The following is a 26,935-nucleotide window of genomic DNA, read 5'->3' as shown; positions in this document are numbered from 1 at the left end:
TTTGTGAATAATTTTGATATTCTCGTACTAAAAGATCAAAAAACTACTTTTGCCTTTACAGAAAAACTTGCACAACATAATCAAACATATATGGAAAATGAAAGGAAGAATCTAATTCAACTAATATTGAGTGGCACATTGCACTGGTAGAGTTAAGATCTTGAGGCAATCATGGGGAGTTTTTCTAAACCTGCAACTCTTCTTCTTCCCCGTAGATCCGCAGCTCTCATCCTCTCTTCCACCCTCAGACAGTAAAGAACGCCACGAATATGACATGTCCTGCCTTATCACACCCACATAACCTTTTTACCTTCGTCTCCAAGCTTTCGTTAACTGTTTTTTCACCAAAAACTCAATTCTATAAGATAAATTAGAACTTAATTGATGAGATGAGATCGGGTATGACTGCATGCAAGAATTTATATTCTAAAAATGACATTTGATCATAGAAAAATATAATAAACAACATCTAATATCATCAAACTGTTAAATTAATGTAAGTTTCCCATTGAGCAATAAAAGGTTATATGGAAACTTTGTGAGAATTATAGGTTTTACACTGAAAAGTTATGAACTATAGACCAGTCAAAGTGGAGCACTGGAAATCCTACAAGAGTTCACTGAAAATTAACAATTGAAGCTCCTCCTCTTTTGACCCCATGGATAATCCTGCTCAAGGATCAAACGTAGGGACATTACTCGAAGGAGAATGTAATGCCTGGTATATTGTTCTGTTAATGAGACTCCTGTAAGGATCCTCCTCTCTTTTCTTCAGCAGATATGCAATGTTGTTTTCAACTTCAGATTTTACGTGCAAATACAACTGGTTTGCATTTTCTCTGTCTCTCAGCATGTCTTCCATTCCCTTCGTTTTTATGGGCTTCCCGAATAGATAATAAAACCGACCCGGTAGCTTAGGCAAAACCCCCGGGATGTACACTTGTTGGTTGGCTACCTCTCCTTTGCTGCTGTCCCTGTAAAGAAAAACCATGCATGTCAATGTGCTCATGGCTTGAAACCTGCAGAGACCTTTTTATCAAGTAGAGCGAGATGGTGGGATTTGAACTTGTCACCTCTTCGGTCAATAAAAGCTATGATAGCACGTCAAAAAACCATCACAATCACCAAAGAATTGTTTTATGTTATACTATTGTAAGAAAGGGGCACATTATAGCAGCATGACATCTCAAAGGAATCATTGCATATATAGATCTTGAAGAGGATAATATGGAAATCAGGGGACCTGAATGAATCATCCACCAAGAGGCATTTAACAATATAACGTTCTAATGGGAAGAAGCAGGTAAATGTTGTTGCATGGGGAGTAATCACCTTATTCTTGTAGCTTTACTGTTAACCTCTCTGATATAGTCGCTAACTATAGGGATTTTCATCATGTCATGATAATCCAGAACCAGCTGCCACAATCAAAAACAGAATTAAAAAGAAAAGAGAAGAGAGGTAGAAGTCACAATGAACCTAAAACTTTGATTGTAGACTATGAAAAAGAGACAGCAAAGAAAGAGGATGCACATTTCAGGAGTTAGCAAACTTTTTACACCAAACAAGAAAAAAATATGTGGACCATCAGAAACAGTATCTAGAACTAAAACATATTAGGTTTTTGGAAAAGAAAGAAAGCACAAGCTTACATGTGTTAAATCATCTTCTCCTACAGTTCCAAATGGTACAATTGTGGCTCCAAACTTCGCTGCTGTTCTCACAAATTCTTGTTGATCAGGCCAAAATAACTTGTATTCCTCACCCTGGAGCAGAATTAAAATGTAACTGAGAGGAACCAAACTATTGAAAAAGCAGTAGAAAGGCCTCAATAACTTTTATTTCTCTTTAGAAATGAGTCAAAATGCATAAATGCTAATACCAGAAAGAAGTTGATTACATGAAACAAAATTTGGATAGGTGAAAGATTTGAATTCATGCATGGTATTATTATGCAATGCCTGCTGTGAAACTCAGTTAAACCTCACTACTTTATTCATCAACTCCAATAGCTAAAACTGCAACTGAGGTCAAACTAGCAAGAGAAAAAGAGTCTATGTCTTGACCTAAATAGTTGCATTTCTTTTCTTAGTATTTACTCAAAAATCGAATTTTTTTAAGATAGTCAGGGAAATTTTGTGATGTTTATATCATGCGAAATAGGTAGTGTTTGTGGTGATGTTCGCACCACTATAAGGTCAGGGAAAAAATGCTTCCTATGGCAATGGTGGCGATGAGGCAAACACAAAAGTAATGACCTCAATTGAGGCGGTGTTCCAAGAAAAGTTGCGATAGGGAAAATAGTGGGGTGACAATGACAGTGGTGATTGGTGTTTTGCCATTGACAATAAAGGCAGCCTAGACACTGCTTGAGGTGAAAGTGGAAGTGATGATAATGATGGTGGCGAGGTTGAAATCATGAGGATTAATTGCGGCAAGATCTCAGGTTACCATGCATGCATGAGGTGATAAACTACAGGTCCACTAACCATAGCTGCGATATGGTGGTGTAAATGTTTACATAATTATCAAAGTTTCAGCCGTTATATGTCTTTTCTTTTGAACAATGAATCTAGCAGATATTTGAAAAGAAAATTTAAGAAAATGTCCTTTCCAAAGAAAACTTAATGAACAGGAGGAACTTGGCATACCTTGTTATGCAGAGACTCTCGAGCCCCTCCAGGATAAAGAACCACATGTGATTTTGTTGACAGCAATTTAAAAAGATTGCTAGCGGTGCCAGCTACCATTCCCATTACTCTAATCCAATCAACATAAGCAAATTCATTGGATGAATCCTCCAGCTTTCCTGTAAATAGGTCGGGATGCCCTAAACCACGAACCATAATGTTCTTCTCTCTTAAGAATCCTTCGCCGAGGGGATAAATGTCAAATGCCATCAGCATGTGGTAACCAACTAATAAGACAGGACCTTCGTTTGGAACCCCAGCAAGACCTTTCACTATCTTCCCATCTTCCAGAGTTGAAAACATGGTGGAACCAGCAGCATAAAGCAGTAACCTGATGTTTCATGCAATTGTAACACCAGCTTGATTTCGTTATCAGAAAACTCATGATAGAAACATAGAATGCAACATTGAAACAGGAAATAAGCTGGACAGGCTAGCACGTATACAATGCCCAAACTTAGAGAATTAAACTGGGGCTTTACAACAATGTCGTCCTTTCTAGAGTCAACCCACTCCATATTTGTCGATCAAACAGAAGTCTCAATGATTGCAGAATATAATTTGCAGAACAAATTTCAAGATTCCAGTCAAACAAGTTTCTTGCAGTAACCAAATCTTTATGAAAGCAATCAGAACCAAGGTTGAAGAGGAAGATAGAGGCATGGAGACTTGAAAACTATACACAGGAAACAGAAAGAGGAGGTCAGTAAGAGATCTTTACAGAGAAAACAGCTGACTGAGTGTTATAAAAGATCAGCTGAGTAAATCAACACGTTTAACATTCACAAATAACTTTTTTTTTTAAGTTATCGGGACTGTCTAGCTACTGTATAATTAACTAGATGAATGCTCGGTCAAGTCCCTACGGTCTCTTTCAGAGGGTGGACACAAATCTTATCTTTGTCAAAGAAAGATAGAACAAGTTCATAGCAAGAAGTGTCGATTAAGAAACTATGCATGAAGATTTTGCTCAGCTCAATTACCCATATGCTTCTTCAAAGAACGATTTGAATTCTGAAGTGCTAGGTGGCAGATAGTCTGAGACAAAATCAATTCGCTTTGAACGACGGTATTTACTAGTACCTTTAATAGCAGTGAGCAAACCAACACCATCTTCCTGTGCCGTTACAGGGGGTGAAAAAACAAGCAAAAGACCAGTCATAAATTTGTAATCTCAATATAATACCATCAAAGAATGGAAGCTTGATTTGGAACAACAGATACTTGTAGTCTAACATTTGAGACAAGAAAAAGAGTGAAAAGCATCGAAGGCCTTCTATATAACCAAAGCCTTAGGGGTTCCTCTGTATTTCATGGAGTCTTAATAGACAAATGTCATCAGGTGGCTTCAAGACATTGCAGGCTGACAATGGAAATTCTCTCACGGCTTTCTGGTTATATATTTGTTATCCAAGATGTTCCTATCAATAGATTTTGTCTGCACTCTTTGAGAAACCAAAAAGTGTGCAGGTCATCTCTCACTTACCTCATAGCTTGGTTCTAGATGTTTTCATGAGCAATACAGTCTATGTTTAAGTTGTTGCTAAAGTTCCTCTCAATGAGTTCAGGTTTCCTAGAAGGTCACTGTTTTTGCTCACTGGTTCCAGAAAATATTCTATATCATGTGATGGCTTATCAGAATAAATAAAATTGTTTGATGGAATCAAATGAAGATTTGACAGAACACTACTAATTAACAGCAACAGCATAAATGAGCTACATCTTGCCTTTGATCTCAATTTTTAGAATTTTTGTTTCAGAATTTAACCTTGTCTTTATGAGATCACAGAAGAAATGTATAAAACATATGAATGTACACATACACAGAAATTGGTTGTGCGCACCATCAAATCAACGAGGCATTAAAATCTTTCATGTAACCAGGAGCTCATCTGATTTTAAAGATCTCACATAGAATTAAGAAGCTACATGCAACAATTACGAAACCTGGCACAAGTATTCACACACAAGCACAGATCACCAATTTAGTCTCACATACCAGTAAAATGGCATGTCCGTTGCCCTTGAAGTTACGAACTGTGCAATTCTGCAACAAACTTTTAAGACGTAAAGCTTCGTCTCTGCTAGGAAGCAGGCGATCCTTCTCACTACAACATAAATATAATATCAATCATAATATTTCGTCAACATTTACAGATTCAAAAGGCAGCTTGATTACAGAACCTCAACAAAAATTGGGCATGAGGACATAGCCGGACATGGTGGAAACTGGAGGGAGCTGCAGCCCCACAAAAACTTTTGAACTTAATGAACAGTATATTCGTAAATGAATGGTGATTATGAACAGTAACCACCACAGCCGGATCCAAAGACATTTTCAAAATAACAATAGATATCCAAAAAAGGGCAGCAGTAAATTGTGCAAAAAAAAAGACCTGGCAAGTAGCAACACTTCAGCTTTCACAGTATGAAGACAGCAGCTAGCATAATCAGCAGCTGATCTAAGCAGCTTCATCTTCCAGACAAGAGTGTCCTTTGGAATGATGTCAGCCACAACCTGAAAATAAACAATAGTGCATCTAACTGATATCTTCATAAAAGGTTATGGAGCATATATTGACTAGAAGTGCTAGATCCGCACAGCATAGCAAAATCTTGATTCTGTGCATTATATAGGACTATTAATCTAATATTAAGCATAATACGTGAATAGGAAATAAAGAATAAAGAATGAGTTCTTCTCAAAATAGAGAAAAGAGAAGAAAAGAAAGAAGAATGCTGAATAAGACCAAACCAAAACAATAAAAAAAAGAAAGTGATCAGGAGCACAAACGCTAAACATCGCTTAGTTCGTTTCTTACAGAAAGACTATGTAGCAAAGCCATGAAATTCTGATACAGTTTTCCGATTTTTAATCTGGAAGGAAGCCTATATTCAACACCGACCATTGCCATCTTAACTGGGTTACCTGATGTCAAGAAATAGAAAAAATTAGCAACACTAAAGGCACTAGCAAAGCAATTTGAGAGTGCAGAAAGTCACACTTCCTAGTGGCAGAACAGTTGGAAAAGGAGTGATGATTATGTTGGTAAATACTATAAACAGAGCAAAGAGATCCATGAAACTTCACAAAGAAGCGGAACAAAAAGAAAAGCAAGGAAACTACCAACCAATCAGTTTATCTACAAATCTGGGTAGGAAATCATTCATGTACCTGTAAGAAGGCTAAGAAGACACAGGAACCCATTATATAACTGATTAGGCACGGCCTCCAAAATAGGGAGAAAGGGCTGCAGCTTTGACCTGCCAAATGAGGTAGCTATAAACAAAAGGATAAAATGTCAGACTACCTCACAGATAAGATCAACAAAATGTCAAGGATTTAAAGTTCATCAAGAACGAGAGACAAAGAGGTTAGTGCATATCTGGAAACGGACCTGGATTGGCTAATATTACTACAAGGTCAACTTTAGGATTACGAGCAGCAACAGCAATTGCTAGGCATCCTCCAATGGATTCCCCCACTAGGTAAATTGGCTTATTAGGATTACGAGCATGCTCGAGCCTCACAGTTTCTTCGACAAATTTCACCAGCCCTTCATTTCATAAGATCCTGTTACGTTATTGATAAATAATAATGTTTTATTAATAAAGGAGCTTTGCCAATGCATGTCCTGGCAAAAAATTGTTGAAGGTCACGCATGCCATTTCTTAGAGCAGAAGCAATTGAAATGCTTACAGGTCCATACAAAATGATTATCCATTTTGGAATAGCAATTGAAATGCTTACAGGTCCATACAAACTTTATTTAGTTACTTTATCTTATTTGATTATCCATTTTGGAATGGGGTTTGCTCAACAGTCACCACTCATCAACCTCTCTAACTCTATCACCTATTCCAGCACGATCACCATGGGAGAGTGCTCCAATTAACATCATTGTAGATGAATTATTGGAAATTAGCATTCGTCAGAGGTTTATAAAAGAATTTAGTTTCACCAATGAAAAGCTAATAGACTCTCACATGAATAATCATACTATTATGGATAACTTCAGCTCAAAATGCCATTTTTCTGAATTGTGGACAGAAATGAATCACTAAATAAATAATTCAAGAAAATGCACTCTGATGAATCTAGAAGTTCTGAAAGGCTAAGACCTTCAAATGGCGTTCGGTCATAAACTGGAATATGAAGGCATAGTACTTCAAATGCCCTGCATTTGCCAAAGTTTTAAGGTAGAAATCATTTATCTAATTAACTGATATGAAATAACAGAACTGAAAGAACAGTGATTAGCAACTAGTTTTTGAAACATTGGTATATGAGAAACAGTTTCGTCACAATGCCAGAAAACCACACATGGATACACAAATCCCACAAATGAGGTGAAAACACAGCAAACAATCTTGAATGATCTTGAGTTGACATCTTGATAGCTTATCTGACCGTAGCTGTACATCATACATGTACAAAGATATAAACATACAATTGACTGCCTTCAATACAAAATATGAATGCCATGACTCTAAAGCAGTTCAAACAGGTACGAAAAATGAACATTGGAGAAGCCCTACCCCTTTAAAGAGCCAGAAAAATGATTCAACTTGCCCTACCCCTTTAAAGAGCCAGAAAAATGGAAAAATGATTCAACTGCAGTAAAACAGGTTTCCATGGAGGAAAGACTCTCACAAACGAGTTTGAGATTGAGGTTTAGTTGAGTTCAGTTCTTATTAATTATAAGCAATGAAGTTAAAATAGATAGAATTTTTTTTTTCCCGCCCTTTATAGAGGTAGACATAACAAAAACTTACTTTCCAAGAGCTTTATGGTGCAAAGTTAGGCCCAAGCCAACACCATCAACCCCTGCATGCATCAATTGCAAGGGAGTCATTCAGTTGAATCAACAACATACTCCTATTAAATCAAACATTAAGGATAAAAACAACTTTCATTACCTAAAAGCCAGTTCATCTATGAATATGTGCTTCTGATTTGCAAAACTTTTAAGAAATTAAGTAAAGTCTATCAGAACAAGGCAGTAGTTACCAGGCAAAAACAGAAGAGTTGGAGAACTTTTCAGAGGTTGCCCGCACTCAATGGGGCAAAACCACCGAGGCGGGCCACCATCAGGCCTAATCATCTCCTTGGCTCCATCGAAATAATCCTTTATGGTCTTGGTCCCATACCCATCATCCCACAACGGTTCCAGATCTTTTGGACCAAAATCATTTACCCACTTTTTTTCCTCAATTGAAGGCTTCAACCTGCCAAGTTTTAAAGCAACACTTGCTGAACTTTGAACTCTCGCTTGAAACCGAGGCTTTATGTATGAATTTAAACCAAAACAGGGAAGTATTCCAGATGTAACAAATGATGCCATTGATTGCATAGCCAATGACAGAAAATGCTTTGATTCTTTACAAATTCCTTAAAGAACGACCTAGAACCACTTATAGTTAAAAGGAAAAAGTCAGGAAAACAGGTTTCGAATGTTGAACTATCACACCCTCTCACATACAAGTTCAAGATTCAATATTAAACAGGTTTTAATATGGGGAGGCAAGAAGTTTTTTTTTTTTAATGAATATGATGATAACAAGAGACGGTCAAGGACAATTGTCCATATGAACATGCAATTTTTTCACGTCAAGATTCACACAGATGATTGAAATAGTATAGTATACATAGATGAAAACTATGTTGTGGATGAGGTGTCTTAACTAGATCTACAATGTACGTCGCAGATACATGCAATTCCCAAAATTGTTGGCTCCAAGAGACTCCTTCAATGCTTCCGTGAAGCTTACAAGAAAAATGCACTCGCACAAGTTTACAGGTTTTATACAAACTAAGAAAAAACTTTGTTCAGTTGCTAAAATACAAGCCAGATATATGCGGTTTCGATGGCTTAGGGAAGGCAAAATCCAATCTGATGAGGGAAGGTACGAGGGGCGGCAGATGCTACGGCCCTGCAGGCGACCCGTAGAGGAGGCTAAAGGGCATAGTTATTAAACTCGCCCAGCAGAGCGACTTGAACCGGTTTATTTCGAACAGTTTAGGACACTTTATACCCGTGTGATCTAACAGATTTGCTTGCAACTTAGTTAGCTCGACTAAATTCGGGTGAGGCTTAATCGAATTAACTTGAATAATTTAAAAAACCTGAAGTAACATCGTTTCGAATAAAATATCAGGTTGACTTCTCATAAGACATTTAAAGGACCAATAAGAATATTAAGTTCGGTAAAGTGACAAAACAATAAGATATATAGCAGCCTTGCGCGCGTCTAGTTTTTATATATGAAGTGCGTTATTTTATAAGATATTTCAACCGTACATTTAGAAGCGTTGTAGTAACTTGTTTACTAGGAAATTACGGGGGCTTTGTGATTAATTGGAGTACAAAGCACGTATGCCATCAATATCATCCTGACCGAGCTCCCTTTTGATAGTTCCTTGTGGAATTTCTGCGAACATAATGGAATTTTGATCCATGCTGTGATCGAGTCCGAGAAGATGCCCGATTTCATGCACAGCTACTGATTCCAGGTCCACTTCATCTGTGCTTGGGTTAGTGCTCCATTTCTCGTCCGCATCATAATGCAACCTCCCATCTGTCGGTGCGAAGGCGTGGGCTAGTATGCGTCCCGGACCGTCGAAAGGGTCCCCGTCACCATGATCGCCACTTTGAAATCCGATTACAATATCTGCCTGGGAACCTTGAGAAGCTTCCTGGAATGTAAACTGGGTTACGTCTGCCCACTTTTGGAATGCTCGTGAGCATGCAGACCTCAGTTCCTGCATGTCAACAACTTGGACACTGGAGCTGAAAGTGTAGGTGAGATGAAATTTGGAAGACGGCCACCTCGGCGTTCCACCAAAGAAGCTGTAGTGAGAAACCGTGTGGAACTTTCTGGACTTGTTGTCGTGTTCAGTTCTGCCTGCTTGTTTTGATGTATCGTGGTTGATGGGATCAGGAACTCCACATCGAGGAATCATAAGTTCCTTTATAGTATCAGAATCAAGACTCCCAGTAACGTTGAGACGGTAATTCTTTTGGTAGGTTTTGAGCGCAGATTCGAAGATCTCATCAAAATCATCGCTAAGCTTGATATCATGCTGATGATCTTTTGGATAGTATCCAATATTTTTGAGGTGGTGTTTGAGCTCCTTGAGCCCTTTAACATTTTGCCCCTTCTGGCATCCCTCCAGGTTTTGAAGGAACTCGAGAGTATTAGACTTCAAAGTCCTGGATTGAGCTGTGAAAGGGTGAATAAAAACGAGGAGGAGGATGGATGCATAAAGATGGGAGAGTTTGGTGGCCATTGCAAGTTGTTTAAGGAGAGGGGCTCTCGTTCTTGTGATTGAGTTTGGGTAATCTCTGCATGGCTATTTATACATGGATTTTGTCATGTAAAGAACAGAGCCTGGCGTGTGTCACATTACAAGGATATTTTATAGCACCCGACAACCCTAACTTGCCTACTATACTTACCAACCAATCAAACAATTTGTGTACCCATGAATCTGGTTTATGTAATAAGTACTTTCACGTAGAGAATCTAGCTATAATCTATAGCGAGACAAAGTTAGATAGAACAATCTTGGGATAAAACAATATTGTACATCACATTACAGGGATTCACTATAACAATTTTAGGGTAATTCAGTATACACACCAACCAATAAATAAATGGATAAATATTTCTAATATGAACTCGTTGACAGAAAACAGTGCAGTTCCCTAATGCAGAGGGATCGCCGATTGGCATTTTACATGCCCCTTCAATCACGGGCAAGCAGCCGGAGGATCTAATTTTCCACACCTAATGTGAAAAGGTTGCTGATCCCTTTCTCAATAATGGCATCATACAAAGCTTTTCCCATACGAAAAAGTAAATATCAGCAAATTAAGCTTTTCCTGTGAGGCAAATGTCAGCAGAGTTTATTTATGGTGTTTACTGTGAGGGAAATATCAGCAAAGCTTTCCCCACAGGAAAAAGTAAATATAATGTAATTTTATTAGAATTATAAGGAATGGACCCATGATCATCCGATGCTTGATATAATATAAGTTAGCTATAGTTGACTTAATAATATCTAATTATAGGGAAAATAAAATCTGACATAAAATCTATAATTATCCTGTGTGTAATCTGCATGATCAATAAAATTTGATACAACAGACACTGAGAAAATGACTCTGAAAGATGGATTTTGACTTGGAAAATCGTCTCCACGGCCAATGCTTTAGAGCATTGAATCAACTTTATGATTTATAGATAGAACATTAAATATTGTAAGGAAAAAAAAAAAAACAGAACAAATTCACATTGAATTCAACCTCCGATTGAAATTAGTTATATCACTTACAATATACAAAAAACACTAAAATAAAACAGCTTAGCATTGCACTGATTTCAATGTTTTTTTTTATATAAAAAAAACAATGAAGGAATCCATGCATGAACATGCTTGTTGGTTGAGAACAGGTTTTTTTTTAAATGGTTTTAAAAAACAGCTCATATTAGACTGGTGTATTTGAAATAAAATAAAATTCTTTTAGATACTAAATTTAAAGTTCAAATCTAAAAGATTAAAAAAGAAATAAATCTTTTCAATATCAGTTCAACCCTTTAAAATCTGGCCTTACAATATTGATTGCCATTACTGGAGCGTGGAGTAGGAGGGCAGCAATGTAAACAGTGCACCAAAAGTCTTCATCCTTTTTAGCCGTCTGGCAACAGCAGGCTATGAAAAGCTGGGTGAAAACAAGTAAATTATATTTTTAAAAATTTTAATTGTTTTTATAAAAATTTAATATTTTTTATATTGTTTTAATGTACTGATATTAAAAATAATTTTTAAAAAATAAAAAATTTATTTTAATGTATTTCAGTATAATTTAAAAAAAAAACAATCATAATTATACTCTTTAAATTTTAAAAGTCTTTTTAACCAAGTTATTGTTATAAAGTTAGCTTTAAATTTAAAAGTCTTTTTAGTCAATCTATTTTCATAAAATTAGTTTTAAGAATTGACGTGTGTAATTTGGTTTTAGTTGACTTGGATAAGTAAAGCTTTTAGATACAAAGTTAGAGTTTTACAACTTTTTAACTTGTCTTGATACATTGATAAAATTCAATGAAATGTATCAAAAGAAATCTCATTTGCTTTTCTTTTTCTTACTTTATTGTACTTTTAGTTTATAAAATTTTAATTTTAATATGAAAATTTATTTTATTAATATTTCAATCATTAAACTTCATAGGGAAAAATAGAAAGTAATCTAAAAATAGTCAAAAAAAATTTTGGTAAATGATCACTTTTCAACTACAACAAACATAATTCTTAGCGTTAATAAGTTTCATTCAACGAGAAAATTAATAGTGATGGTTTTTCATAGAAAAATACTTGAAAAGATATACTATGTTTCATTTAGATTTTTTTTTATTTAAATAGTTTTTTTTGTGATTTCAAGGTGTTATATATATATATATATATATATATATATATATTTTCAATTTGGTCCCTTGATTTGTAAAGATTACAGTTTAGTCCCTAAACTTTGAAAAAATTATAGATTGGTACCTGGAGCACATTCCGAGATTCTAAACAGAATAAAAAATGAATTATGGACATAATTACAGTATAATTATAAACTTTTAACACTTTCAATTTGGTCTTTCTATTTGATAAAAATTACAATTTGACCCTAAAAATTTGGTAAAAATCCAGAATAGTCCCTGGAGCATAATAAGATATTCTGGACATAATTGAGGATTAATTATGGTCATAATTTTATTATAGTCATGGATTTATGACAAATTTAGTTTGGTCCTCCAATTTGACAAAGTTACAATTTAACCTTTAAAAATATAATAAAATTCGGATTGGTTCGTAGTTGTAATATTAGCTTTTGCATATAGTTTTGATGAATAATTGAAAGTTATTTAGTGAATTATTATCAAGTTTTATTATTTATTTTATTATGGATTAGATTTCGAGAAAACCGTTTTATTTTTAGGTTTTTAGAAAAAATAACTAGTTTAGTTTAAAAACACATAAGATTATAGAATAAACCTTTAATTAAGTATATTAAATAGGTTGTATGATCTTTCAAGTTGTTTTTTAATATATCTTCTTTGTATTCAGATAATCCTGATATTCTACCAGTTGGACATCATTAGGATTTTCTTTGGTATCTGCTTTTGAGTTTTGTTTACTTTCGAGTTAGGTGAGTGGATAATTTTTCATATATATAAGAAATATTATAAATATTTGATTTGTTAATATGATTTGAATCGTGTTTCTTATATATATATATTGATCATTATTCTTATTACGATAAAGCATGATCAATTGTTGAATCTGAATTCTTGATATGAACCAATATATATTTTGAATTGACTTATGAATTGATAGCTCCTCATTTGATTGATGTCATGAGTTAAACCTTGAGATATGAATATGTATGCTTGATCATGATTATAAATCTATGGTATTCTAGTCAAAACATTCATGCTAACAAGGTAGTGTTAGTTTTTGTGCACATCGTATCTGAATCCTACTTGGTCGGAGAAGTCACCAACTTGTGTGGACTGATCATTCCACAGTACGGAGCCTCATACTTATTGTATTTTGATTTTCTGACGTATTTTACCTTATGATATTTTTGTTATGACCTATTTGAGAAACCTTTTTATAATAATTTAGAGTCATAATTGTATATATATATTCTCATTGTTATATTACCTCGTATGTGTATATATTGAACGTTATCTACTTATTGAGTTGTTGAAGCAACCCTCTCATTATTTATCTTTTCAGGCTTATAGCTTCTAAGCGGGTTATTTAATTGGACCTTCAGAACTTGTTCTTTTGGTTATAATTAGTAATTTTCTTTATGTCTAATTAGTGCTCCAAAACTATAAATGTATATTAACTCTTGTATTAAAATAATTAAATTATTTTATGAAGTTAGTTTTATTGTTATTGTTGCGTTGAACTTTGATTAAGTTATTTAAAGAATAAGTTTGTATATAAATTTGGATTCGTATAGGTATAAAATCTTGGAGGAGAATCTTACCTATATACTGGTCATGGATTCAGAAATCGAGACATATATATATTCTTGCCTTTATTTTTAGGTCTTATAAGGTTTTTAATGTGTTGCTATCGAACTTGAAATAACAAGTGATTTTAAGCAATTAAGTGTACATCTGCCACAACTAGATAATGATTTGCCTCAAATATATTAATATATTTATTATTTGGTGGGATGGATGTAGATTCAAGAAAAGGTTTATTTACACTATATTAGAATAATAACTTAAAAAGATCATAGTTTTTAATTTGATAATTAGATCATACTTAAATTTTTACAGAAATTTCTAGAAATTATTTTCTATATAATAATGATTATGCAGACTATCAAATCTTGATATATCATTTAAAAAATTATTTTTTTATTTATTTTAAATTAATATATTTTTAATGTTTTTTAATTATTTTGATATTTATATTAAAAATAATTTTTAAAATATAAAAAATATAAAAAATATATATTTTAATATAAAAAATTATTTAAAAATTGTCTATAATATAATGTGAAATGTGAAAGAAACTTACAAGCAAGAAGTAGTCTTGAAATAACCATCTAGGTGGTGGCCAAGTGTTAAAGATTTGGGACTAAGGGGTTTGTCCTCTTTATGGTCTCAGGTTCGAGTTCTTGGTTGCTCATATGATGATCACTGGAGTCTTACATAATCGTTAACTTCAAGACCCGTAGAATTAGTCGTGGTGCACACAAGCTAACCCGGAAATTCTCGTTACTCTAAAATAAAAGAAGTAGCCTTGAAACCGATCTCAGCAGCATCGTGCCGTCCTAGAATTGAGCAGCTACAGAGAGAACTGGTGGCGCAATGACAGCCGTAATAACGGTCACAGCCTCGTTTCTTAGACCAAACAGAAACCGTCTTCTCCGAAGCTCGCTCTGACGTTCTTGGACTTGCTTGCTTCCCTGGAGTGCACACCACCCCCTTCAAAAATATATCATTAAATATCTTGATATAATATTTGTTTTTCTATTTTAAAAATATTTTTTTCAATTAATTTTTTATTATTTTTTAATTATTTTGATATGTTAAAGTCAAAAATTAATTAAAAAATATTATTTCAGATTTAAAAATTTAATCTTTAATCTTGTCCTTTCCTCGGGAAAATCTATTGTAAGATTGTCTCTTTGTCATCTCTCTACCATTGCTATCAATTGGCACCATAATATAATATTTACTTCAATTGGATTCTATCACTTAATCACTTTGCTCATCCCTTCTTTTATTTTTATTTTTTAAATCTTTCACACTAAAGCATCAAAATCATTAAAAAAACTCTAAAAATATATTGATTTAATATTTTTTAAAATAAATATAATTTAAAAAATACCAAAACATGGGTCTAGATTATAAACATTTAAAAACATCAATTCAATAAATAAAAAATTCAAATATTAGTCTCAACACGTTACCAAGCCCCAATCATTGCTTTGACAAACCGGTAATCTTAGGAATCAAATGATTTGCTTACCTATGGATTACAGTAGGGTGGCATTGTTTTCAAAACATATATTATAAATAAATTATTTTGTATAATATACTGTAATAATTAGGTCCATAATTTGAATGCCATTGGGTGGCACGTGAGGAAGTAAAATCTACGGTTTCAGCTTCGGTCAGCCGACTCCTAAATTAATTCGTCAGACTAAATTAAATTTCTTTAATAATTATAAGTATTAGAGCTAATTTATAAATATTTTAATTAATTTTATAACTTTAAAATTAATAATTATTTAAACCCATTTAAAAAAAAACTGAATTTTAAAACCATGGGGGGCGCCGCTGGGAGATGGGGACTGTCCGAAAACAACGTACCGCCACGTCGGCACCTCATTAATTTAAAATAAATTTAGGACAAAAAAAATATAGGCGGAGTGGTGGAAAAATAAAAATACTGCGTTGTCCTTTGTGACAGCACCATTATTCTTTTTTTACAGCTACGTGGCCGCCGTCCGTCTTCTAGAACTTCTTTTAACAGCTATTCTACTTTTTTTTATCCAAAGTTTATAGATTAAATAATATGTCGATTAAATAATAAATTATTATAATCCTGTATTAAACAAAACACGTATTTAAAAAATTGTATTACGAATATAGAAAACATGCGTAGATATAGACGCACCTGCGTTATGTAAGTGTATAATATTTTTTAAGATAAAGTCTATTTAATGGTATCGTAGTTAATAAAAAAATTTATAAAATTCATGTTTTTATATAGACATGTGAATACTACATAATAATTTTTCATTCTTCAAAGACAGTGCCAAGATAGAGTAATAACTATTAAAAAATGTGTTTGCTTATGAATAATATTTAAATTTTTATTTTTTTTATTAATATAAATATGCGGATTAACTCGTGGATATCTCGACTAACCTAATAAATTTTAAAATTAATAATTATATAAATATCTAATAATTATTGTTTTAGTAAGTATAAATTTCAAACTTAAAATCAAATAAATCTTTTAATTTTAAACTTTTATTACTGAACACTCATTTACTTACACTTATTTAACTTCTCTTTTACTTTTTCAAGTAGCAACCAACTTGGAATATCAAGAATTATTAAACTTTGAGGTCTTGCTAGGTTAAATAATTGAATTCAGAATTTTAAAATCTGGTTCGGCCCAACAGATTAATTCTAGACCCGGTTAATTTGGGACTGGAATGGAGCTGAATTGAAAAAAAAATAAAAAAGAAAAAAACCCGGTGTAACAAGGCTGACCCGACAATACCCGATCAAAAACTAATTGCAAACCCGTTGACTTTTTATTTTTTTGTTAAAACGACATCATTTTAATTTTTTTTTTAAATAAAATTTAACCTGATGACCTGGTCAAAACCTAAAACCCGAGTTTTGGATCAGGCAGGCTACCAAACCGAATCTTAAAACTATGATTAGACCGGGTGGATGAAAATCTATACTATGAATCTAATATATATATATATATATATATATATATATATATGCCTAATCATTTTTAATTTTTAGATAAAAAGTAAAATTAGTTTACTGGTCAAAATCATGTGACATTAACTTTGAATAAAATATATTTTAAATAATTGTCATTCTTCATCAAAAGCATAATGAGATTTAAAAATGTGTGAAAGCTCGGTTATCTTTTTGTTATGTAGTTTAGTAACCATTTGATATTCTATCTGATAAATAATAATAATAATAATAATTTATATATCAAATAATATATACTTCATACAACAAATAACATTGATATTTATTTTTTATTCAATAATTCAGGATATTTTTAGATTATTTTGTACACGGATCAATACTATATATTTCCTTTTAAATAATCTTAAGACTATATATTTTCATATTAGTTTGATATATTTAAAGAAATTAGTATTTTAACATGGATTATATGCATATAAAAAAATTATATAAAAATTGTTAAAATCAACTCTAATAAAATGAAAAGAAAATCAAGAGTTTAAAATACAATCTAGGAAGAAATAAAACTAATATTAACTATATTTATTTTAATACACACTCAACACAATACAATTGGCTGCGGTCTTACTTTACAAAAATGTCAAATGATCATGGCGACTCTTTGACTCCGGGCAGTGACAGTTGAGATTCTTGACTCATCTAGAAGTCACAGCTCACAAGTAGTGTGCCAAGCCAGAGACCACAACATGGACAAGTACAAACAAGAGAAGACAACAATGTTGTCATTTTCTATTATTATAAGTTTTTCTTTCCTAGCCCCGCGTTTACTGTTCGCTGGTGATTTATTGCCATATGATAATACAAAGAATTCAATAAGGGGCATGGTGTGCAAGCTACTATACATCTCAGTTTGCTTTTCTGGGGTTGCTTCAAAGAGTTCTCCAGCTTCTCTTTTATTGCTGCCTGGTAGTTGAAGTCAGTGAACCTTGAACAAGGCTCTAGAATTACTCTCAAGAAGCGTGTGATTGTTTCAGTTAGAATGTTTCTGGGGATTATTTAATTTAATATTGCAGCTGGTTTTTAGTGCAGTGCTAGATTTAAGGGTCCCAGGCTTCTCAGTTGCGGCTTGGCAATTGAGAAAGGTCTCAAGGGTTCTCATTTGGTGAAATCTTGAACTGGTATTTTGAATTATTTGTAAGGGTTTGCTTGTTTTGGAGTGACAGTTCAAGTTTTTGTTCTTTTTTTCTTGCTAGTACTTGAAAAGGGTCCCAAGACAGCATACAGTTCTAATCTGTTTTTGAGGGAACTTCTAGTGTCTAAACTGCCTTCCGTTGCCTGTCAAAACATGGCATCTATTTTTACTTGCAATATTTCACCTTATGTTGCATTAAATTCGGGAAATAAGCCTCGGTTTGGGGTGAAGGCTCAAAGTTTAGGTGGTGGTGATTCGACAGTATGGTCATCCGATGCGATTGTGGTAAATGGAACTTCTTTTGTTGGAACGAAAGAGAAGAATGGGGCTCTGATTGACGGAGGCTGTGGGGAGAAAGTGAAGAATGGCGCTTTGATTGATGGAGGAAAAAATGGAAGGTTAAATCCTAGAATTGAGAAAAGGTGGGTGAAAGAAGCTGTTTTCAAAGATTTGGAAGTATTGTGGGATGATGGCCATGGGACCAAGACTGTGAAGGATTATCTTGATGGAGCCAAGGAGATTATTAAGCCTGATGGTGGGCCACCTCGGTGGTTTTGCCCTGCTGAGTGTGGGAAACCTATAAAAGATTCACCAGTTCTTCTGTTTTTACCTGGTAATTTTTTGCCTGTTGAGATGAGCTCTCAAGTTCAAATTGAAGTATTGCAAAAAAAGGAACACTCTTGACAGATGGACCGACTTTCTAGTTGATGAGTTTCTAGCTTCCTCAAAGTTATTTTGTTCTGTAAATGTTTGATTAACTATTTCATTGCTATAAAATTGTATGTGTTAAGGTTAGGAAATTACAGAATGATGAATTGTTTTCTGATATTTTTTTTTGTTTTTTGCAGGGCTTGATGGTGTTGGCTTGGGACTTGCTTTGCACCATAAAGCTCTTGGGAAGTAAGCTCATTTATTTCTTACCCCATTACAAGTATTGAAGAATGAACTTGAAATATGTGCATACCTTCCTGGAAAATTTGGGTTTTCTCTGAATTCATACTTTTCAAAACATTCTTTCCTGTTGCTAGAATAATTTTCCAGTTGACAGTTCACATTAAGATGTTATAGTTTCTGCTTGTCAAATCTGCTTGAATTACTTATGATTTTCTGCACTCGTTATTTATAGCAAAGGGATTCAACTTTTAATGAATTGTTATGGATCTTAATCTTTCAATTTCATTATTCTATCCCACGCAATTGAATTCTTGGGGATTCTTATTTGTTCTGTCATTTTCAGTGCGGTTAAATAACTGTTTTTACATTTGATTTTTCGAAAATTGCAGGGCATTTGAAGTTCGATGCCTTCACATTCCAGTGAATGATCGAACAACATTTGAAGGTATGGTCTCTCAAGGCCTCTAAATTCATTGGTCTTCCTTTTTTTTTAATTATTAGATAGCAATTCATTTGCATTGATAATTTAGCAAACGTTTTGAGTTGAGATTTCTTATGATAACATGACCATCCATGTGAAAATAGATTGATAACTAATTGATAAACCAAGGTTTGTTTTATACATTACTTAAACACGTGTTTTTTTACCTTTTGATAATGCAAGGATTGCTGTTTTTACTGCTTGTATGTCTCTAATTTCCAAGTGCTTATTTTTTATGATTTAGGTAACGCTTACACCTATCCTAATTAAAATATTTTAAAAAATATTCTGCCTTCAATCCTATTAATAAAAGCTCAGGGTAGTTCATTGGATTAAGCTTATTCGAATTAATAAAACTCTAGATATGAAAAACACTGGTTAATGGGGATTATTGAGAAAAAAGCTATTGCAGAAATATTTATACTTAGAAACCTCTATGGTAAGTATCTTATTTCCCTTGGGGAATGGTTACACAAAAGGAGGTTTGAGAAGATAGGTTTGCTATTCAGATCTTTGCTATCTTGGCTTCTTCACTCTTTTGCATGGATTCTTAGTGCCAGAATGAATGGCTGACTTTTTACTAATTAAGAGTTTTTAATACTTGAGCTATGAAGCTCATATCCATTATCTTTTATCTGCTAAGTTACTATGTATGAATATATTTCTGGAAATATTCATTGGTAATGGTCCTGTATGGTTCTTCAAGTCCCTTGGCAATGTGCATGTTTGCTTGTAGACGTGATCCCCATGCTTCTTCTTCTTTTTGTTGGTGTGGGGACATGCCAAATGTGTTTCCTTTTCTCTTAAATTAAGCTTGTTACCTATCACTAACTCAACATGGTGTATTGCCTGAAGGGCTGGTAAAAATTGTTGAGGAAACTGTGAGGCTTGAGCATGCTTCATCTCCAAATAAGCCTATTTATCTAGTGGGGGAGTCCTTTGGAGCATGTCTAGCACTTGCTGTTGCTGCCCGTAATCCTAAAATAGACCTCGTACTTATACTAGTTAACCCAGGTAAGTTCACAGTATTTTGTTCTCTACATACTGCTAATAACTTTCTGATTCAAGATCTTTGGATGATAACCTAAGAGGTAGTCTGACGTCCCTAGCATTTTATTTTAGCTACATCATTTAGCAGGTCACAGCTTCCTTTACTCCCTATTTTGGAGGCCTTGCCTGATGGATTACACGATGTATTTCCCTATCTTGTTGGCTTTGTTACCGGTACAAATTCTGTAGCTTTTTTACAGTTACATTTTGCTTCTTCTTTTTTTTTTCCTTGTTTGTTTGTCATGGAATCATTTCTTTATCTTGTTGTTTGATTGTTCTTTTTTGTGACTTCAGGTAATCCAGTAAAGATGGCAATGGCCAATATCGAATACAAGCTTCCTCCTAGACTACAATTTCAACAATTGTATCACAATCTTACTGCTTTGCTACCTTCTGTTTCTGTAAGAAACATGAACACTGCTTAGCTTTTGCACTTTTTTCCCTCGTGTTTTGTTTTGTCTTGTCTTATTTGCACCCTTCTTCCCAGTAAGTTAATGTTATGAATAGCTAAATTTAGAAACACTATAAATATAAACCAGTAGACTTTCTTGTATTTTATTGTGTGATGTAGAAGAGAAAAATACACTTATTCAGTATTTAAGGTCATATAATATTATTTTCCTCCCTAGTTCCTTACCAAGATCAATAGTAGTCTGGATAGAAGCTATGCTCATAGTAATAGTGGGCAAGATGGTAGTGTTTATGAAAGCTTGTTTGGGCCAATTTATAAGATTATGATAAGGAACAAAATGACAGTCAAACGAACTTTCTGTTGGGTTGTGTTGCTTAATTGTCAGAAAGGGTTAACTGAAATAATGATCTGCATTTTGGTAATCTTATTAATTATGTAAAAGGGTCAGTTGTTGAAGTAATATCTGAGTAAGAAACAGGACACTGTCTTTAAGGGGATAAATGCAGTAATAGATGCAATTTCATATTATCATTTGAAGCTATTGTATGAGTAGGTAAATATATCATTTTTTTTTCATTATTAAGGGAAAGTTCTTTGTGAAATTTATTGGTTTGATTCATTTACTTGGATAGGAATGATTATTAAAACACTAAAAAAACACGCTAGATCTAACCTATTATTTTGATATCCAGAGAAGGTTGTGTAATATCTTCGACTTACATATAATAACTAGTATTGAATCATGCCAGTCCTCTCTAACATACAAATTTTAGTTTGTGCAATGGTTATCTGTGGGTGTCTAATTCACCATGTCCTAGTAATTCCCTTCATCTTTCTGGAATATATTAGGTAGCTGCAATATGCTTTGTTCTCTCACTTTGATCATAACTCTACTTATCATGTTTTACTCAGCATGTGGCAATCACATGCTAATTATTCTCTAGTACTCCCAGCAGTTTTCAATGATTCACCATGCTTGCTTTGGTGATCCAAGTTAATTATAGTATCATGATGCTAACATAGCTACACACCCACACACCAACAATACATGCTGTGAGGTTCTCCTCATTTGCCTCTGGTTTGTTTTCTGGCCAATCCTTTCTTTAGATTTATTTTAACTTAAAGTATTGTTTGTTATGTTCATTGCAGGTTTTGTCTGATATCATTCCAAAGGAGACTCTTATTTGGAGATTGAAACTGCTTAAATCCGCTGCTGCTTATGCTAATTCCCGTCTTCATGCTGTAAAAGCTGAAGTGCTAGTACTTGCCAGGTTTTTATTCTCACTACAGTTAATGCGATTCCTTTACACAATTTCTGTTTATAAGTTGTTGCCTCTCTGTTCATTGTATATCTTATGTTATCTGAATGGTCCTGAACATCTCTGCTAATTGTTATTGCATCGAGATTATCACTGATAATGCTACATCTGTAATTACTGTGCTATGTTACGTATTTTTTTTGTTTTTATTTCTATTTCAAGCGGGAAAATAGTAATTTGAGCCTTGCTTGACCTATAGAAGGCATAGAGTCTCATAACAAAATTTTCTGCAGCTTTTGTAAATATATAGAGCCTGGCATATGAAAGAGAATCAAGCATGCTGCATTTATTTTCCTTGTTGTAGTTCTCTCGCTGAAGCCCACAACTGGTGGATACTATGCTTCATAAACATCTATACGAGGGGCCTTAACATATATGAAGAAAGTTGCCCTTTCCCATGAGTTAGTGGAATCCTGCAGGTTCTGCACTCTGCACTTTTATGTGCCTAGTTACTTGTAGACCCCGTGATGCCTTTGAATACTCAACAAATTATTTGCCTAGTTACCTGTAAACCCATGATGCTTTTGAATATGCTGTAATTTGCTATGTGATAGTAATAACTTTAAAACATCTATGATTTGCAATAAACTATCCAAATATTTGTGTTTGGATGACGTATTTATGTCTTGTAGGAAAGGAGAATTTCTTTGAACGAGTTTTTCTTCTCATGACTGATTTCTTTCGAGATTCCATATGTGACTCACTCTCAAATTGGTTAATATTGATTGATGTTGAAGATAATTTTGTATTTGTATTGCAGTGGAAACGATAACTTGCTTCCTAGTAAAGACGAAGCTCGCCATCTTAAAGGTTCATTAAAGAACTGCAAAGTTCGTTACTTCAAGGACAATGGGCATTCCATGCTAGTGGTAAGTGAAAAAAGTGGCGTATCCTTGTGTCTAAAATAAGTAGAGTAACTGTGTAGGTAAGTCCATATTGGAAAAGGCTCTTTCAAATCAACAGGCTTCTGATCACAAAAAATTTTGAACTACTTTCTAATTGTAAATAATAACTGTTCATGTATCATCATATTAATTGACCAGTTCATGTATGGTTTGAGGATCTGTATCATCATTTAAATGACCCTACTCTGTGTTATGTTTACTGTCTATCATGTATGCTAAGATTCAATGATTCCATTGATGAGTTAGTTCTTGGAGTGAAAGCCCATACCATCATTTCCTGTAACTCCTCGACCTTGGTTTTCTGAAAAGAGGTCAATCTTGTGAAACCAGTGTTTAGAAACTGAGTACCCCACCAAAATAAACATTTATTGCATCCATAAATTGTACATTTTGATGCTCTGTGCAGTGAAGCTTTATTTTCTTAATGCTGATTCATTTTTGGAAGACAAACATGACTTCTTCTTTTCATTTCATTTGCAGGAAGATGGTCTTAATTTGCTTACAATTATCAAAGGTACTTGCAAATACCGTCGCTCAAGGAGGCTTGATTTAGTCTCTGACTTTCTGCCACCTAGCATGTCTGAATTCAAATGTGCATTTGATGAAGTGACTGGGTAAGTCAGCTAAGCAATTTGTTATATGCAGTTCTTGGATGTATGACTAACACTTTGTGCTTAGAATGAGATGACGTGGAGACTTGACCCTGGTCAAGCCAGAGCATTCATTGTTATTCATACATGGTCCAGGCTTCTAAATGGTGAAAATTTTGACGTACATTTCCCTATATTCTGTGTTTATCCATTAGCCATTTTCTCTGTATGGGCGTTGCTGTTCACTCTCCATTTCTTCATCTTTCCCTTCTGTTTTCTTTTCTGCTGGTGGGGTTACACAACAAGAGAAACAACCCCGCCATCATTAACCCTTCCCATCCCGCGTGTAAGCCTGGTGTGTCTGTTCGATAGTGGCATTCTCTCCTCTCTCTTTCCTCATAATCTTCTCGATTAGAAATTCCATTAAACATTGATGCATACTAGCACAAAGCTGCTAATGTTGATAAATTGCTGCTTTATTCTGTTATTTCACATTAAGTTTAAGCGACAAAAAATTATAAAATAATTCTCTTGTAGTTCTGGCAACCAGACAAACGATGTCCTCTCTTCATGAGTAGATCCCAAAGAAAATTATATTGAAGCAGACAACAACCCTAAAGTTGTTAGAAAATAAACCACAGATGTTGCATGATTTATGAATTATATGAATTAAGCTGACTGGAAAGGAGCTTGGTCTAAATCCTAGGCTTAGTTCTCGCAGTTCTAAGTGTGGCTCAAGCTGATCATATTAGAATCATGTGATTTCCAGGTTGTTCCGCTTAGCTACTTGCTCAGCTGTGTTCTCCACTCTAGATGATGGCAAGATAGTGAAAGGTCTTGCTGGGGTTCCAGATGAAGGTCCTGTCTTATTTATTGGCTACCACATGCTGATGGGACTTGAAATATATTCTCTTGTAGAAGAATTCTTGAGAGAGAAGAATATTATGGTTCGTGGCATAGCGCACCCTGACCTATTTTCAGAGATTATGGAGGGTTCATCTACTGAATTTTCTTTATCTGATTGGATGAAAGTAATGGGTGCGGTACCTGTCACAGCAAGCAATCTTTTCAAATTACTTTCAACAAAATCGCATGTGCTTCTTTATCCTGGAGGTCAACGAGAGGCTCTGCATTACAAGGTATGCCAACTGTTGATTTCCTTGTTTTCATTTCAACAATTTCTTTCTAAAATGTAAAAATCATACATTTTAGAAGTTTCGTAATTTTGTATGGTGAATATCTTCTTCATTTCAATTTTTAAAACAAGTAATACCGTGAAGATTTAGTGTCAGTTTTGGGAATCATCTAAAATATTTGCAGTCTAAATGTATAAGTACTCTTTGCCCAAATCACAATGGCTTCCACCTGTTCAGCACTGCCTAGACCTCTGACCACCTTCAAAGGCACTAGCTAAGTCACCTCAATACTTTTCTCTGGAATACTGTGAAATTGGACAACACTGAACCTTCCTTCTGTGCAAAGACATCACACGCATCAAAACACAGTGCCTTATTTGGTCTTTTTAACTATCGCGTTATATTTTCCCAAATGTTTGTGACATCTTTAGTCTCGTGCTTCTTTAATTTGCAGGGTGAAGCATACAAGTTATTTTGGCCTGATCAACCTGAATTTGTGAGAATGGCAGCAAGGTTTGGGGCCACAATTGTACCATTTGGAACTGTAGGAGAAGATGATATAGCAGAAGTAAGCTTTGGATTTTATTTACATCAGTTTCTTTTATATATATTAGTTCACGAGCCTTCTTTTGATGGTTGAAACATTCTTATCAGTTCAGTACATTACATGACATTGCAAAATCTTCCACTAGACGCATCTTTCTATATTCAAATTCTTGTTGGGGAAGGAATAAATAGCTGGTTTTAGCTATTTCATTGCAGTGTTGCTTTCACGATATTTGTTTCTCTAAGATCTCCCTCTACTCCTGATGAACCATTTAGTTTCCTCTCCACATGAAACCCTATAAAATATTGTTTTCTTTTTTTTCCAGACTTGGCTTTGAAATATATGGTGATCATGAAAAGATTTGCTTTTTCTGTGTTGCAGTTGGCTCTAGATTACCATGACTTGATGAAAATCCCGATAGTTAATGACTTCGCCAGAGACCTTATTAGCAGAAGTTCTAGAGTGAGGTGATTAACATTTTCCTTGTAAATCATGTAATGATAGTTACTTCATTGTAATTGAAAGTAGCCTAAGGTGCTGCTGTTTTTTCATTGCTTCCACGTTGACTATGATCTGAATCTGATCACAGGGACGAAAGTAAAGGGGAGGTAGCCAGTACAGATTTATTCGTCCCTGGGCTTTTACCTAAGATACCTGGCCGCTTTTATTTTCTGTTTGGGAAGCCCATAAAAACAACGGGAATGAAAGAGATGCTGGAAGACAAAGAAAATGCAAGCCAATTGTACTTGCATGTAAAATCTGAAGTCCAAGACAGTATCGCCTACTTGTTGAAGAAGCGAGAAGAGGATCCCTATAGGAGCATCATTGATAGAACAATATATCGTGCATTCTACTCTCCTTTGCCTGAAGTTCCAGCATTTGACCCTTAGAAAATATAAAGACAGGGCACTTGGCAGACTTGAAATTTTTACCGCCATCTTTGCTTTAAGCTGATTTATGTATAGAAACAAGTGCAAGCGCGAAGCATATGGTGCTCTTTTCCAGATTCTGGTAGTTGACAAATAGCACAAGGAAATAAAAAGGGTGGGTGGATAGAACAAGATTTAGTTGTTATTGTTTGCTCAGTACTGCAGTCTCAGACATTCTTTGTGCAGATTTGGTAGACTGTAATGTAATATAGAAAATGTCAATCGATTCTCTCTTTGCAGATACACTACTCTCCGATACATTCTATGAAACTTTGCATCACGGTCCGTGCCAGTTTTATGGATGGAATCAATGACATGATGGGTGAGCAATGACAAATTTTCATTTCTAACCATCCAGATCGTGTTGATGTGATCTTGGTGGCATACAGACTACTGACAGTTGCCGATGACAAATTGATGATACTGTGACAATTTCGAGATTTTAGAGACAAAATTGGACAATCTGCACTTACGAGGTGATCATTTTCTTAACACTTGTCTTGTGATTCTCGTTACCTGGTACATCACCACCTAAAATGACATTAAAGAAAGACCATTCAATTCTTTATGATTTGCAACTCTTGACAAATTAAACTTACCCACAGAATCAGCCATGGCAGGTACCCATTTTCCTGGCGTGTTAGGAGATCCAAACATTCAAACACACACAAATTTACGTGGTTCGGCAACTTGTCTACTCCACGGAGCTACTGGTTTGTATTAATCAAGCTCAAAAGCAATACAAACAACAAAACAAGGAGGAGGAGAAAACTTCTTAACTCAACTCAACTCTCA

General features: G+C 34.3%; 3 protein-coding genes across 4 annotated transcripts; 1 reads left to right on the top strand and 2 right to left on the bottom strand.

Annotated features, from left to right (window-relative positions):
• Nucleotides 1–449: 449 nt before the first annotated feature.
• On the bottom strand, nucleotides 450–8,035 carry LOC105110475 (acyltransferase-like protein At1g54570, chloroplastic). Its single transcript, XM_011005532.1, has 14 exons — nucleotides 7,702–8,035; nucleotides 7,467–7,518; nucleotides 6,813–6,868; nucleotides 6,089–6,247; nucleotides 5,866–5,970; nucleotides 5,513–5,619; nucleotides 5,087–5,208; nucleotides 4,690–4,798; nucleotides 3,674–3,807; nucleotides 2,652–3,021; nucleotides 1,653–1,766; nucleotides 1,333–1,418; nucleotides 638–974; nucleotides 450–593 (listed from the first exon to the last, which is right to left on the bottom strand). Exons 1-13 carry the CDS (start codon nucleotides 8,033–8,035, stop codon nucleotides 674–676), a joined length of 2,049 nt encoding a protein of 682 aa, XP_011003834.1. The 3' UTR covers nucleotides 450–593; nucleotides 638–673.
• A 958-nt stretch (nucleotides 8,036–8,993) lies between these two features.
• LOC105110464 (metalloendoproteinase 1-like) lies at nucleotides 8,994–10,045 on the bottom strand. Its single transcript, XM_011005516.1, has one exon. It carries the CDS (start codon nucleotides 9,979–9,981, stop codon nucleotides 9,046–9,048), a length of 936 nt encoding a protein of 311 aa, XP_011003818.1. The 5' UTR covers nucleotides 9,982–10,045; the 3' UTR covers nucleotides 8,994–9,045.
• A 7,285-nt stretch (nucleotides 10,046–17,330) lies between these two features.
• On the top strand, nucleotides 17,331–26,491 carry LOC105110461 (acyltransferase-like protein At1g54570, chloroplastic). 2 transcript variants are annotated; one of them, XR_839482.1, is made up of 14 exons: nucleotides 17,331–18,490; nucleotides 18,726–18,777; nucleotides 19,161–19,216; nucleotides 20,108–20,266; nucleotides 20,375–20,476; nucleotides 20,597–20,703; nucleotides 21,864–21,985; nucleotides 22,794–22,902; nucleotides 23,419–23,552; nucleotides 24,298–24,667; nucleotides 25,119–25,232; nucleotides 25,593–25,678; nucleotides 25,801–26,255; nucleotides 26,381–26,491. XR_839482.1 is itself a non-coding variant. In XM_011005514.1 (13 exons), the coding sequence occupies exons 1-13, from the start codon at nucleotides 18,031–18,033 to the stop codon at nucleotides 26,099–26,101; spliced, it is 2,172 nt and encodes a 723-aa protein (XP_011003816.1). In that variant the 5' UTR covers nucleotides 17,331–18,030; the 3' UTR covers nucleotides 26,102–26,491. The 2 variants fall into 2 exon arrangements, 1 of the variants encoding a protein (XP_011003816.1); XM_011005514.1 differs by having other exon boundaries at nucleotides 25,801–26,491.
• Nucleotides 26,492–26,935: the final 444 nt, after the last annotated feature.

Source organism: Populus euphratica, unplaced genomic scaffold (genome assembly GCF_000495115.2).
Source record: "Populus euphratica unplaced genomic scaffold, PopEup_1.0 scaffold394.1, whole genome shotgun sequence".
Taxonomy (NCBI): domain Eukaryota; kingdom Viridiplantae; phylum Streptophyta; class Magnoliopsida; order Malpighiales; family Salicaceae; genus Populus; species Populus euphratica.
The sequence above is the reverse complement of the archived record's forward strand: the minus strand, read 5'-3'. Positions and strand labels throughout refer to the sequence as shown.

Excerpts from the sequence above, each read along its gene's own strand:
- LOC105110475 (XM_011005532.1), bottom strand. The coding sequence starts at position 8,035 with ATGGCATCATTTGTTACATCTGGAATACTTCCCTGTTTTGGTTTAAAT. Across the intron at positions 4,799-5,086 it reads GAAGTGTTGCTACTTGCCAG|TGAGAAGGATCGCCTGCTTC; the intron begins GTCTTTTTTTTT and ends TTTATGTTGTAG. Across the intron at positions 3,022-3,673 it reads TTCTTTGAAGAAGCATATGG|GTTACTGCTTTATGCTGCTG; the intron begins GTAATTGAGCTG and ends ATGAAACATCAG.
- LOC105110464 (XM_011005516.1), bottom strand. The coding sequence starts at position 9,981 with ATGGCCACCAAACTCTCCCATCTTTATGCATCCATCCTCCTCCTCGTT.
- LOC105110461 (XM_011005514.1), top strand. The coding sequence starts at position 18,031 with ATGGCATCTATTTTTACTTGCAATATTTCACCTTATGTTGCATTAAAT. Across the intron at positions 19,217-20,107 it reads TGATCGAACAACATTTGAAG|GGCTGGTAAAAATTGTTGAG; the intron begins GTATGGTCTCTC and ends TATTGCCTGAAG. Across the intron at positions 21,986-22,793 it reads GAAGTGCTAGTACTTGCCAG|TGGAAACGATAACTTGCTTC; the intron begins GTTTTTATTCTC and ends TTTGTATTGCAG.